Source organism: Jaculus jaculus, chromosome 12, assembly GCF_020740685.1.
Source record: "Jaculus jaculus isolate mJacJac1 chromosome 12, mJacJac1.mat.Y.cur, whole genome shotgun sequence".
Taxonomy (NCBI): domain Eukaryota; kingdom Metazoa; phylum Chordata; class Mammalia; order Rodentia; family Dipodidae; genus Jaculus; species Jaculus jaculus.
In genome coordinates this window covers 14,984,654-14,998,604 of record NC_059113.1, presented here as the reverse complement: position 1 = coordinate 14,998,604, position 13,951 = coordinate 14,984,654, and the positions used below count along the sequence as shown (strand labels likewise).

The window sequence follows — 13,951 nt, the reverse complement described above, 5'->3', positions numbered from 1 at the left end:
AGTCAAAATCAAAACGACTAAAGTGTAGTGTGGTAGGAATTCATAGATCTCACAGTTACGCGACCTGCATTGTGCAGTCTGTAGTTCAATATTTACAGCATGTTTCTGATTTCAGCGTCTGACCTTTAACACAAGATGCATGCTAGGTGATGTCTGGAAATCCTCCAGCTCTGAATGCCTTGATCATATGCTACAAAGCTTACCTTGCTGAGGGCTATGTATCATACATCTTCATGTTAGACATGAACCTAAATCACAGGCTAGAGTCCATACTCATTGCTGAAAATATACGACACCTTTTCTATATACCAGCGTTAATGAAAAGAAACAAGTCAATAGATAGTTTAAAATCTACGGTAAAAGTGGCAAAGGAAACAGGAAGACACCCCACTTTACCTCAGACCACTGCATGTGCTGATACTGGCAGCTGAGTTAGGCTCATGTATGATGGAGCCTTGGTAGAAGCAGTGATCCTAAAATAGAGTAGTTATTAATATAAGTATAAAGATTGTGGGCTGGAGACATAGCTCAGTTGTTAAAGGTGCTGTAAGCCTGGAGGCCTGAGTTCAATTCCCCATAAGCACATTAAGCCAGATGTACAAAATTGTACATGCATCTGGTGTTTGTTTGCAGTGGCAAGAGGAGCTGGTGCACAATTCTCTCCCTGTCTCTCTCATCATAACAAATAAGAATATTGAAATTGTCAAGGTATCAATACTGATACTACTACATAAATATTAATGTTTATGTATTTTCTATTCAGAATAACCAGCCTTCCATTGATAAGTTACATGTTTTTCCATTCATTCTTCTGTGACATTCACTTAAAATATTTGAATATATATTTACAAATTTTTCTATTCTGTTATGGTACCGGTTTATGTCATGACCTTTATATTAAAATATGACTTCTTTAATCCATCTTCATATCTCCGTGAGACATTCCATCTTGTGCTAATATTGTCATTTCCCCAGTTGCCTATGAAATCAAGCCAAGTTCTTGATGCTTACTCAAATCAGATCTTGTTCTCCAACCAGCGTCCACCACACCCTTCTCTCCTGCCACTCTGCTTCAATCATGTCAGCATCTTTATTACTCCTGCTTTCCTTGGTCATAGCAAACCCATATGATCATTATTCTGACCATTTTTTCCATCTGCTCAATACCTTCCTCCAGGGACCTCACACTTTCACAGGACCATACTCACTCTGCACAAGAGAGTGCCTCCCAGTTTCTCTCTTCCTTGTTTTTCAAAATTGCATGGTGACTTAGGTCTAACAGAAATAGATTTTTAAAGTATGCTTATGATCAGAGGCAGTAGTGTACTTGGTTAGAAAGCTGAAGAAGGCATCTCTAAAAGTGGAATGAATATAAAAATAGAATCTATAACCACTAGGGCAATATTAGTTATCAACACAGAGATTAATTTATAGAATGAAGAAGACACCACATGTTCATGCATCAGAAGGGTCAGGTTAGGGCTGCAAATCAATCAGAGCTCAATTTGAAGTTGATTTTTTAAAGTTATTTTATATGCTTAAATTATATCTTTTTAAACTAATAACAATCCCATCTGGGTATGTTATATTTATGCAAGGCCATGTTTCACCTTTATACTTAATGTCACGGGGAATGCAGTGAAATATGCTTAATAAAAAATACACTGCACTAAAAAATACACTGCACTATTTTGCTAGCTATAAAGTGATGTTTTTCTATCGTGCAAAGGATCCTATTTTCTGTTCTATCACCATTCAGTAAGAGTAGCAAATTAAGTACTAAATCCAATATAGCTGCTTTGGGGCAGTTTTTATACTTTGAATCATAACTTAAAATCACACTGAAATACAGTTTCTGAGAAGAGACAATAAAGGTGTCATGAGATACCATGATATGAGGATGCTTGGTGAGAGCTTGTCCACTTGGTGTATAGTATGTTTCACTGTAATTTGAGGCTAGGAACTCCCTGAAAAGAGAAACAATAAGAAAAGATTTTATAATTAGAAAATATTGACATGAAGATATGATAAAAAAATAACAATGTATTTGTTAACAATATCTCCAAAACCAATATATAAGACAAAACGAAATCCTAATGGAAATGAAAAAAAATGGAAATAAATGATAAAAGTATATAAAGATTAATATCTGGTATTGTAGTTTTGAATGATTTAATTACTTAAAACATTAAGCATTTTTATAAGAAAGGTAAATGCTAAATAAATAGTATAGGTTAGATGAGTTCTACCATGAAGGAATCAGAAAACAAATAGAAATAATTATGCTAAGTTTGTTATATTAAAATATCAACAAACTATTAAACTTCCGAGGGGGGAATACAAATTACAGATATAAGAAATTATAGAGTGGTTACTAAAGACACTGTTGGATGTTCAAAGTAGTAAGAGAGGACGGAAGAGATGGATCAGAGGTTAAGGAGCTTGCCTGAAAAGCCCAGGTACCTAGTTTTGATTCCCCAGTACCCATGTAAAGCCAGATGCACAAGGTAGCGCATGTGCTGAAGTTCGTTTGCAGAGGTTAGAGGCCCTAGTGAGCCCACTCAGACTCTCTCTCACATATACCTTCCTCTCTTTCATAAACAAATTAAGAAATACTTTTTCAACATAATAAGAAAATACGAATATTAAAATTCCAAAATGTAGAATACAAAAGTACTAAAAATGAGAAAGCTGAGATGAAATAGGAATTTTCATTAAAAGTTTATCTTAAAACACACAAGTGAAATTTAAATTTTGAATAACCCAAATATGTAAAAAATATCTTTAAAGCACATAGTTTCACTTGTAACTTCTTTTTAAAAAGAAGTAACACCTTTTACAAAATACAAGAGACTTTCCAAATAATTTTATGAGCCCATTAGCAAACAAAAACCTAACAGACTTCTTAAGATCTAGTCATACCAGCTATAACAGTTTCAGAACTAAGATATTATTGTTGAATAATATTTTAAATTAAAGTGTATTGAACAAATGGAGTTTTAGCCTAGAGATGCAAGGATGCTTTACCATTGAAAATTGGTAACTGTAAATCACATTGTGGACATTTCAGAGTATGAAACCAAAATAATTCCAACACCTTTCCCATGAAACTTTCTAAATCTAATAACATAGAAACTATATACCTAAAGGTATGAAATAAATGGTGCTACAAAATGAATCCTATTATGATACCAACTAGGTCTTTCCAAACTGATTTATTTATTAAATAAAAGTCAAACATAAAATTCCACACATATCCTCTAAAATTGAGAAGGGGGTTCTAAATTTATAGAGAAATACATTGTGACCCTGGGCAAGTTATTGTTTTTAATGCATATGGTTCATATGGATATTATAAGATATGGGAAATAGTATTGAACAAAGGTACATAGAAAGTGATAGTAAATAGTCCCTTTCTACTGAGAATGTCCAATGACTCAGAAAATATTCACTTATCTGTGTTCTTCATTGAAAGACTAATGAAACTCAAAACTTCCAAGTACCCAAGTAGGGAGCAATTCAGCAACTAGAGAAGAGCATCTTAAAGCTGGTGCTATGCATTAGGTTCATTTTGAAGAGGAAGAATTCACACACAGATAGCAGTGGTATAAAGCATTCATTTTACTTGCATTTAATACAAAGCCTGGGGTACCATAGGCACATACATATGTAAGATATAGAATCACAGTATAATTTACATTAATCTAACAAGGTGCTTTCATGAAAGCCTGTAATCCCAGAATTCTGTAGATGGATCCAGGAAGATTGGGAGTTATAGGTCATCCTTAACTACATAATAAGTTTGAGGTTACCATGTGATACATGTAACCATGATTCTCTCTCTCCCCCACCCCTACTCTCTCTTTCATACACACCCATACAAACACATGGGCACTTACCTTGATTTCAAAAGGTGAAGAATTAAGGTTTTTTGACCTAGTTTTATTTCATACAGCAATTCTTCTTCATACCCCTCCTGTAAAAGAATTTCTGCCATGTGACTTCTGCACATTTCATTAGTGCAGGGGAGGTTACATACTTACAGCTCTCTAGAGTCCCATCAGGGAAGAAATACTGACAAAAGTCAACTTAAAGAGAGACAATTTCGTAGGGAAGATTTTATACTTTAATTTTTAATTAAAAATTTCAAAGAAGTCTTTTTTTTGTAATAAAATGAAACTGCATACTTTCTCATCAGCCAAGGGTACACAGTTATGTAATGTTAATACATAACCTCTTTGAGTCCTCAAGGCTCTGTACGTGTGTTTTTAAGACAACAAAACAACTTTATAACTTTGTGTATATATTTCATTTTCCATTTTCATAAATTAGCATTATGTATTCTTATAAATGTTCTCTTATGTAAGTGAAACTTTATTTGTATAATCTACATGAATTATCAAATATTTGGTTTGCAAAGTTCACTGTAGTTGGGATTATATTAGCAAGATCATATAAAAATATTAGGGTTTTTATAAATATTGACAAGATATTCTCACGAAAGAGAGTACAAAGTTAGGAACTCCACCAGCACAATGTATGGCAGTGTCCAGTTGAATATTCCAGCAGTAATAGCTACTCCTGTTAAGTTGCCTTCTTACCATCTGCAGAAACCATCACTAAAGGATAACAAAATTCTAACTTGTCATAGATTGCTTTCTTTGATAACTATTGATCCTCTTTTCTTATATATTTACTTATACTGTAAAAAATATTTTATTTGTTTGAGAGAGAGCAAAAGAGGAAGAGAGAAGGAGAAAGAGAGAGATAATGAATGGTGCATCATGGCCTCTAGCCACTGCAAACAAACTCCAGACACATGTGCTACCTTGTGCATGTGGCTTACATGGGTAACTGGGGAAATCAAACCTGGGTCCTTAGGCTTCACAGCCAAGTGCCTTAATTGCTAAGCCATCTGTCCAGCCCTATTTATACTTTTCATGTGAATTTCTGATTCACCATATTTATTGTGTTTTATATCTTTGTGATTTATATTTTTTCACTTTGTGATTTATATATTTTTAATAATTTAAGGCTCAAATTTATTGGTCATGTGTGCGTTTACTTTTTGTTATTTGTTTCTTTGACAAAATTTATTTCAAGCTTAATGATAACAAAGAAAATCCAGTAATGCACAAGATGCAGTTCCCTGCCCCACAGAAGCCCTAACTGGCAAAGAAGAAAGCCTGACAGCCAAGTAATTGGGTAGGAAAAACCTCAGGAATGGAGAAACTCATGTACTATGCCAGTGATATAGAAAGGAAGACTGAAGGAAACATCACACACAAAGGCCTAGAAGTGGGCAAGAGATTAGGACATTTGAGAGAAGTTCAGTGTGGCTGGAAAACCAAATGTGAGTACAAGTGGGAGGGAGAAGTAGGAGAGGAGCTCACTTACTCACTGTCTAGTAAGCGGAGGATGTAGACCTCTGAAGAACAAAGAGGAGTAGAGCCTAGGCAGAAACTTGCTGAGGTAGGTACGATAAAGGCTTATATCATGTGGCTAATGGGTCTGTAAAAATCAGTACTGCAGATAAAGAAACCACAGAAAGCTGTTGATAGAAGGCAGATGATGGCCTGGAGAGATAGCTTAGCATTTAAGGCACTTGCCTATAAAGCCTAGGGACTCATGTTCGACTCTCCAGGTCTCATATAAGCCACATGCTCACAGTGATGTGAGCATACAAGGTCGCACATGCACACAAGGTGGCACAAACGTCTGGAGTTTGATTTCAGTGTCTGGAGGCCCTGGCATGCAAATTCTCTCCCTCTCTCCCCCTTTGTCTCTGTCTCTCTTCATTTCTCTCTCTCTCTCTCCCTCTCTCTCTCTCTCTCTCTCTCTCTCTCTCTCTCTCTCTCTCTCTCTTTGTCTCTTAAAAAAAGCCAGTCTGTTGGGCTTGCCTCAAAAAATGCAGATTATTTGGGCCAAGAAATAAAGAGGGGCAAGTAATTTGAAAAAGTATTTATACACTAGAATCTGAGAGTCTTGGCCAGAACTTGGTGGCCAAGGAAGTAAATAAGAACAGTGTAGAGTGGTCCCAGGGTTGTAGTACATTTTATTTATTTAATTCTGCCACTAAAATAAGGAAGATATGAAGAGAGGCAGCTGGCAGGCAGCGGGGTAGGGAAGTGTTGAATGTGGGGTGTGAGTAGTTAGGATTTTATTGACTGTAAGGTTCAGCAGAAGGGGAACAGGGAGAGTGGTCAAGAAAAGGCAATGGGAGGGGATTGTGATTAACATACATTATATACATGTAGAAAAATTCTCAATAAAAGTTTAAATACAAGACATAATTCACAGATGGGACTATAGGAAACAAGGTGTCCAATCAGATAGGAGGGAAAGAGTCAAATATTTCATTATGAGCTATGTATGTAGACATTTTTGTAGGAATGGGATTTTTTCCATGTTTTAATATTAGATACGGATTTTGTATTAACTAATATTAAGAAATTCATGTTAATATTGTACGAAATTTTTATGTTATAATTAATATCTTCAATGATAATTTAATTTTTATTTTGGAATACTTTAAGATTTATAGTGGACTTGGAAAGACAGTACTCTCTTCTCATTCACTTTGCTAGCAAGACCTTATATTGGTAAGGAACACTTGTCAAAGATAATAAACCCAGATTGACATTATCAACTGATGCCCATATTTATATGTCCATACTTTTTATCTAAAGTCGTTTCACTCTTCCATGAGCCCACCCTCCTGGCGCCATGTTATTTTATCTGCCATGTCTCCCAGGGTTTTGCAAGCCTTGAACAGTTTCCCAGACATTCCTTACCTTTGGAGGATTTTGACATCTTTGCAATGCATGTATCAGATTTATTATAGGACTCCTCTCAAGTTTTTAGAACAGTTTTCTTGTGGTGAAATTACGGTTAGGGTTTCTAGGGCAAAGGCTGCTAATGGTGGTACCATTTTATCCTATCAAGGATCCAGACTGTCAGCATGACTCCTGGTGGATACTGCTGATCTTGGTTTACAGACTGAAGTCACGCTTGCTGGCTTTTCTCTGAAACATAGCCCTCCTCCCCTTCCACACTGTAACACAAAGCCATAAGGTGCAGTCCACAGTCCAGGGATTTCTGCTCCCTTCTTGGCGAAGGGAGGCTGTCCATATGTCATTTGATTCTTCCTTAGTGGTTATTTGCCTAGCCTCCTGTAGTTAGTTATTTATTGACTCATCTGTTTGTCAGTATCTGCTCAGGATCCTAATGGATAGTTTATATTATAGTGCACAACCACATTATTTTGTTCTTTCTCAAATTGTCCAGCCTTGGCCCTTGAGAGCTCTATAATTTTGGTCCTGAGTTCTTGTGGCATGCCCCCACCAATGTGGGTTTGGAATTTGGGGCTAGCTTTCGTCTGGGGCGTGTTCTAGTGCTTCCATAGGCAGTAGGTTCATCCTGAGTATTTTGTCCCACAATCCAGGGTAATCTTAGGCTTTCATAAAGGACTGTCTGTTACCAGCCTTGACTAGGTCTTATTCAGCTACTCCACTTCAGCACAACGGGTGCTAGGAAGCTGGTTTTTCACCGTGGTTATACCACAGTGTTAAAAACGCATAAGTAATTGAAAAGATGAGAAAAGAGTTCTAGACCAAGAGAAGCATTTTTTTTTTTTGTAAAGAAACTTAAATGGAGACAAATGGTAAAACATTATTTTCAAATGAGAGAGGAGGTATCAAGAGAAAGAGGTGGGAGGAAGCTGAAATGCATCTTATGACCAAGAAACTTGATAAATGAGAGACTCAAAAACCTGTCGAAATGGGAGATGGAAGAAATTACAGGGAAAAGTCTGTACTTGCGTAGTTGTTGGGCCAGAATATGTCAGTGTTTTCAAAGAGCCAAATTTAAAACCTAAGATATAAAATACAAGCATCGAATGATAGACATCTAAGAACACTCATATCTAAGATCTTTAATAACTATGGAAACCGAATTGGTTTTGATGTGTGTGCCCTGTTCTGTATGTTATCTACTTTCTATGAAAAATACCCATTACTTTTGTACAGAAGATATTAGATATTTTTAATTTTTATTGCCCGAATGGAAACCTTTGTAAGACTAAACAGAAAGCTGCCCTCTTTAGGTTATAGGACCTATAAAAAAAAGTAAGTATGCCAGGAAATCTGGGATAGCAAAACAAAGGCTCCAGATAATATTCCAGGGGCACCAGGAGAGAACATAGGAGGCTGCTTGGTTTAGACCAGCCTGGCAAGCTGTTGACAAAACTCCCACTCAAACTTAAAGATTGAAAAAAAAAAAAAAAAAAAACCCTCCCCCAGTGCCCAAGGTTCCCTTCTTTTTGTTTGCTAAACCATGAACCCAAGATGTAAGCCAAGTAAGAGTCCTCTGAAAAATTGGTACTTCTCTCCCAACTTTTACTCCTGCTTGGAGGCAGAGACAGCTTTCTGCATGCCTGAGGAATCATTAAGTGGTATGCACTTAGTCAACACTTTTACCAGTACATCAAAATTATGTTCTTGTCCAAGATCACGCTTATGCTTCAGAGTAAGCTTTCTGGGATGAACCAGTTCTTGGCTCTGTGCTCCAAGGATCATCTTTTCTAAAAGGAAACAAGTGGAAAATCCATAAATCCATGTGATATTAACAACTACTTACAAACCATGCACCAAGGGGTCCATTCTCATACAGTCTATGTGCTTTACAAGAAGAGCCATGCACACATATTTTTCTCACTTTAGTGGCAAAGGGATTAAGATGCATATTTCTAGATTAGAAATATGTAAGCTAAATTGAAAAAAGAGGAGTTCATTTGCAGTGGAGAGAGGTCTTGTTGCATTCATTCTCTCTCAAGAAAATAAATAGATAAATAAAACTATTTTAACTGATTTTTTTTTAGAAATTTCATTTTTTGTTCATTTTTATTTATTTGAGAGCAACAGACAGAGAAAGAGGCAGATAGAGAGAGAGACAGAATGGGTGTGCCAGGGCCTCCAGCCACTGCAAAAGAATTCCAGACGTGTGCGCCCCCTTGTGCATCTGGCTAACGAGGGTTCTGGGGACTCGAGCCTCCTACTGGGATCCTTAAACCTCACAGGCAAGCACTTAACCACTAAGCCATCTCTCCAGCCCTTAACTGCTTTTTAAAATATTTGTATATTTTTATTTATTTATTTGAGACAGAGAGAGAGAAGAGAGAGTGTCCATGTGTGTGAGAGAGAATGGGCACACCAGGGCTTCTAACCACTGCAAATGAACTCCAGAATAATGTGCCACCTTTTGCATCTGGTTTATGTGGGTCCTGGGGAATGAAACCCGAGTCCTTTAGCTTTGCAGGCAAGTGCCCTTAACCACTGAGCAGTTCCCTCCAACCTATAAACTATTTTAAAAAAATAAATCAATAGAGCTAGAGAGATTGCTATTTGGTTAAGGCACTTCCCTGAAAAGCCTAATGACCTGAGTTTGATTCCCCAGGACCCATGTAAAAAAAAATGCACAAAATGGCACATGTATCTGGAGGTCGTTTACAGCAGCTGGAGGCCCTGGATGCCCATTCTCTGTCTGTCTCTCTCTGCTTAAAAATAAATGAATAAAAATGTTTAAAATAATAAATAGGATTGGAAAGATGGCTCAGCTGCTAAGGTGCTCACCTGCAAAGCCAAACAACTCAGGTTCAATTCCCCAGGACCCACGTAAGCCAGATACACAAAGTGGTGCATGCGTCTGGAGTTCATTCGTAGGGGCTGGAGGCCCTATTGTACCCATTCTCTTACTTTCTCTATTTGCTTATCTTTCCCTCTTCCTTTCTCTCCCTCTCTTCCAAATAAATAAATAAGAAGAAAGGGGAGGCATACATGTATGAGTTCCTTGCTGATTTTCTCCTGGTTCCGAAGTTAACACCTTTGTTTTTTTTTTTTTTTTTTTTTTTTTTTCCTACCTTCTGCCAAAGCCTACAGAGGAATGACCTGTTTCAATGTGAATTGCCATTATTTTCTGTCCGGGATATTCTGAAATCTTAACTTATGCAGATAAGTACAAAACTGCCACTTTTCAGGCAGTCTTAGTATTCACAGGTTTATTAGCTGGGTGGCCATGGAAGCATATATAATCTCTGACCTGCAAATATTACGCTCATTTTCCTTTTCATTAAAAAAGATAGTAATATAGGGTCTTAAACATTCTAACACATAAAGTAGTTAAATGGCTATCATAATGCCTATAGACGCTATAGATATCTAGTAAATGCTACTTCTTCTGCATTACTGTCAATGTTTAAGAGTGACATGGAATTTCTAGAATAATTTAATTTTATGATTAGTTTTAATTTAGCCCAATCCCCACACCATATTCTCAACAAAATCAACAATGCAGTTATGTTTTTTATCATTTGTAATTGAAATATTGTGAAAAATGAGTCATTACCTCATAGTAGGATCAGAAAACCTTGGTAAAAAGAATAACACCTACCTTTAATCTGAGAAATGAGGAAAGTCATAAAAATTATACCCAAGAGAAACATTCTGTATGGTCTGGCCAAGGAGGAGAACAGACATCTAAGGGAGACTGGGTGCAGCTCTCTCTGCCCTTTCTCCCACTGCAAGGAGGCAGAACCCAGCAGATAGATGAGAAGTTTTGATCTGATACCAGGAAGTTGCTAGATCTAGTTACACAAGTTTTTCAGGCCTTGAGGCTAAAAACTCAGGGTTTGGACAACATGTACTAATGAAAGCAACTGTTGAGATGGTGGAAGCAGAGGTGGAATTGGCATAGATTTATTCTTTGTTTCTATGATTGTGGCTATATTAAAAATGAAAAGGCCTAGAATGTCTTAGGAAAATAATTGAAAGATGTTTATATGCACTTTTATTGAAGAAGGTGAAACCTTTCCTTTGTAAATAATGTGTGTGTGGGGAAACATACAGGAACATTGATAAAATAAACAAGACAGGAATAGTAAAAATATTTTACAAATCACATGTGAATTAAAAATAAAAGTCAAATTAAAGAGCCAGAGCCTCAGATGCCTCCAACACCTTAGCACTGAAGCAGACCAAAAATGAACCCAACATGGCTGAGGGAAATTTTGCGGAAGAGGGGGCGGAAAGAATGTCATAGTCACATGTTGGGTCATGATTTGCAGAGACATTTAGCATACCAATAACTGGGGACTAACTCCACAATGCACGACCCATTTACATCAACAAGGAGGGTCTAATGGGAGGGGGTAGATCATAGATGAGCCTAAACAATGGTACCAAACTGCCTGTATTTGATGAAAAGAAAACTAATAAATCAAATTTAAAAAATAAATAAATAAAAGTCAAAACTCTAGAAATGTATGTAGCATAATAGTGAAAAGTTGGAATAAGAAGCCTTATGAGATAGCACTGCTTCAAATTAACACAAAAGAGAAGATGCTAAAAGATGAATGATCGGCTGGCATTAAACCTGTCTACATACCCATGTTCCCTTGAGCATAAGCCGCCCTTTTTGTGCATTTGAGACTCCATGCCCTTCTCCATTCACATTTTCTTTCTAATATTCCCTGAAACTGAAGTGATAAATATCAGCTGGGGGCTTCTTGGATATCTAAACAAACTCACCACACCCCTTTTGGAAATTCCTGTCCTGCATGTGATATGGCCCTTTCTTCCCCTTACTCCTCCTATCTGCTTCTCTCCCTCCCTCAACCATCTCTTCCCATCAACTTCCCACAAGATTGGCTTCACCTTCTGATGACAGTTTTCTACTGACTCAAGTCAGCACATTGCCATCTTGTCATCTTCCTTTCTTACAGTCCCAGCTGACTATTATCTCCAAAAAGTTCACCACCTCTGTCAGTGGATGTTTTTGTTCCTTATCGAGTTCTTCCGGTAGGACTTGGCATTGCTGCTTACATGGTAGCCCTGGAAAGGTTCTACTTAGCTTTCTTAGCATAACACTCGTCTTTTCCTTATCTCTCTAGCAGTTGATAAGCATGTCTTTTTCTATTCAGCATCTGAATTTTGGAGTTCCTCAAGGTGTTATCCTGTATCATCTTTTTATTTGTTTGTTTGCTCCCCAAACCATCTCCAGTTATGGATTAATTATCTCCATGCTGTATACCATATTTATATTTCCAGCCAACCTCCCTTTTATAATTTGTGTGTGTGTGAACAAGCCTGTGTCTGGGTGTGCACAAGCCACCATGTGAGCACAGAGGCCAGAGGAAAACCTTGGACATCAGCCTTCACCTTTGACCTTGTTTTGAGACAAGGTCTCTCATTGTCTGCAGAGATTTGTGATGTTCTTTTGTCATTGTCTCCCGTCTCACCATAGACATACTGGGATTACAGATACCTGCTGCAGCATCTGACTTCCAAAATGCTTTTTGGGGATCTGAACCCAGATACTCATGCTACCCACTGAACCATTCCTCTAGCCCACCAAACCAACTTTCTACTCAGCCTCTTCACTGGAAGAACCTGGCATTAACCTGGTAAATTCATTGCAATTAAGACTTTAATCCCTATTTCGCCCAGCTTGCTCTGCCTCAGCGACCCTGCCATGCATTGTAGTTCTGGAAGTCAGTGCCATCATGGCGTCCTTCTTCATCCTCTGCTAACTGTGCTTATTGCACTTCCCAAAAGTTGGGAAGTTCTTCTTTTCTCCAGTTCATCCTAATCCCAAAACATGTAGACTCTTCAGCCACATGATCAAAAGCGGGATCTTTCCAAAATGTAATTCTGATTATGTGGGCAGGCGGTGGGTAGATCAAGATGTTTTCACAGGCTTACATAGGGGTTAAGGTGAAAATCCACACCATGTTAAATCCCTAGAAGGTCATAGCATCATAGCAGCTTTCTGTGTTTAGTAAGATCCTTCAAATGCACAAACTTCTTTTTTTTTTTTTTAAGGAAGAGACCATGAAAAATATTTCCATATCAAAGGATCTTTGTGCAGTCCAAATATTAGCTAACATTCGATCTCAGAGAAAATTTAAAAATATTAGGCCATTTTTGTTCCCTGTTTATTTCTGTGCCTATGGAACAGCATCTCCTTGAGGGCACTCCCATGGCCTTCCCAGAGCTCAAGGAGCTCCTTGAAGAGTGCACAGGTTGTAGATTCTTGTCTCCATTGCCTATGGTCCGAGGTCTTTTCAAACTCATTAACCACAGCCATTTGCCAAAAAGGCCTCTGGGTTTTCCTCAGAAAGCACCTTCTTTCTGCCTTCATTGTTCTCATAACACTCATGCTGCTGAAGTCCTGCCCTGTTGGGTTTCAACTCTCTCTTTTCTTCCTTTCCCTCTCTTTTCTTCTCTCCTCTAAGTTGCTGGTTTGGAGAATATCCCTCATCCCTAGACCTTCTTCAGAGGTTAAAGGAGGATATTCACAGTGCTGGATTTCCAAGAATAACAGGTGATAAAAATATATTTCTGGGACTGGGGAGATGGCTCAGTGGCTAACGATATTTGCTGCTCAAGCATGGGAACCTGAGTTTGAGCCCCACAGCCCACATAAAAAGCCAGGCAAGGTTTCCCATGCCTGTAACAGAAGTGCCGGGAAGCAGAGACAGTTAGATCCCTGGGGCTCATTAGCCATTGGTGGTCTAGTCTACTTCTAGGCCTCAGAAAATAAAAGGTAGAGGGCATGTGAGGAAAGACAGCTGTGGTTGTACACTGGCCTCCACATACCTAAGCACACATGCACACCTGCATACATGAATGTAAACACAAACATCAAAAGTAATAAAGAAAAACACGAAAGAATGTTCCCATTCTATTAAGTGAATGAAAAGAATGGAATGAAAAGAGTATTCAAATTTTAACACATGTGGCGATACCTTCCTATAAAAAAAGCTAAAATAAAAGTTAAGTCAAGAAAACAATTTTGAGCTGGGAGCATGGCTTAGTTGAGAAAGTGTTTGCCACACAAGCATACAGACCACAGTTCAGATTCTTAGCACACATGTAAGACGTGGGAACGTTAGTGT

The 13,951-nt window shown here is 37.8% G+C and overlaps 1 protein-coding gene across 2 annotated transcripts in view; it reads right to left on the bottom strand.

The window, feature by feature from the left end:
* Positions 1 to 10,559, bottom strand: part of Adam7 (ADAM metallopeptidase domain 7) — a 47,609-nt gene extending 37,050 nt beyond the window's left edge. For both annotated transcript variants that reach the window (XM_045131547.1, XM_045131548.1), the window contains exons 1-5: positions 10,447 to 10,559; positions 8,478 to 8,581; positions 3,900 to 3,976; positions 1,889 to 1,967; positions 397 to 473 (exon numbers count right to left, since the gene is read on the bottom strand). In XM_045131547.1, coding sequence (XP_044987482.1) covers positions 397 to 473; positions 1,889 to 1,967; positions 3,900 to 3,976; positions 8,478 to 8,581; positions 10,447 to 10,498 — 389 coding nt within the window. In that variant the 5' untranslated portion in view covers positions 10,499 to 10,559. The remainder of the gene's footprint in view (positions 1 to 396; positions 474 to 1,888; positions 1,968 to 3,899; positions 3,977 to 8,477; positions 8,582 to 10,446) is intronic.
* Between the last annotated feature and the right edge of the window lie 3,392 nt (positions 10,560 to 13,951).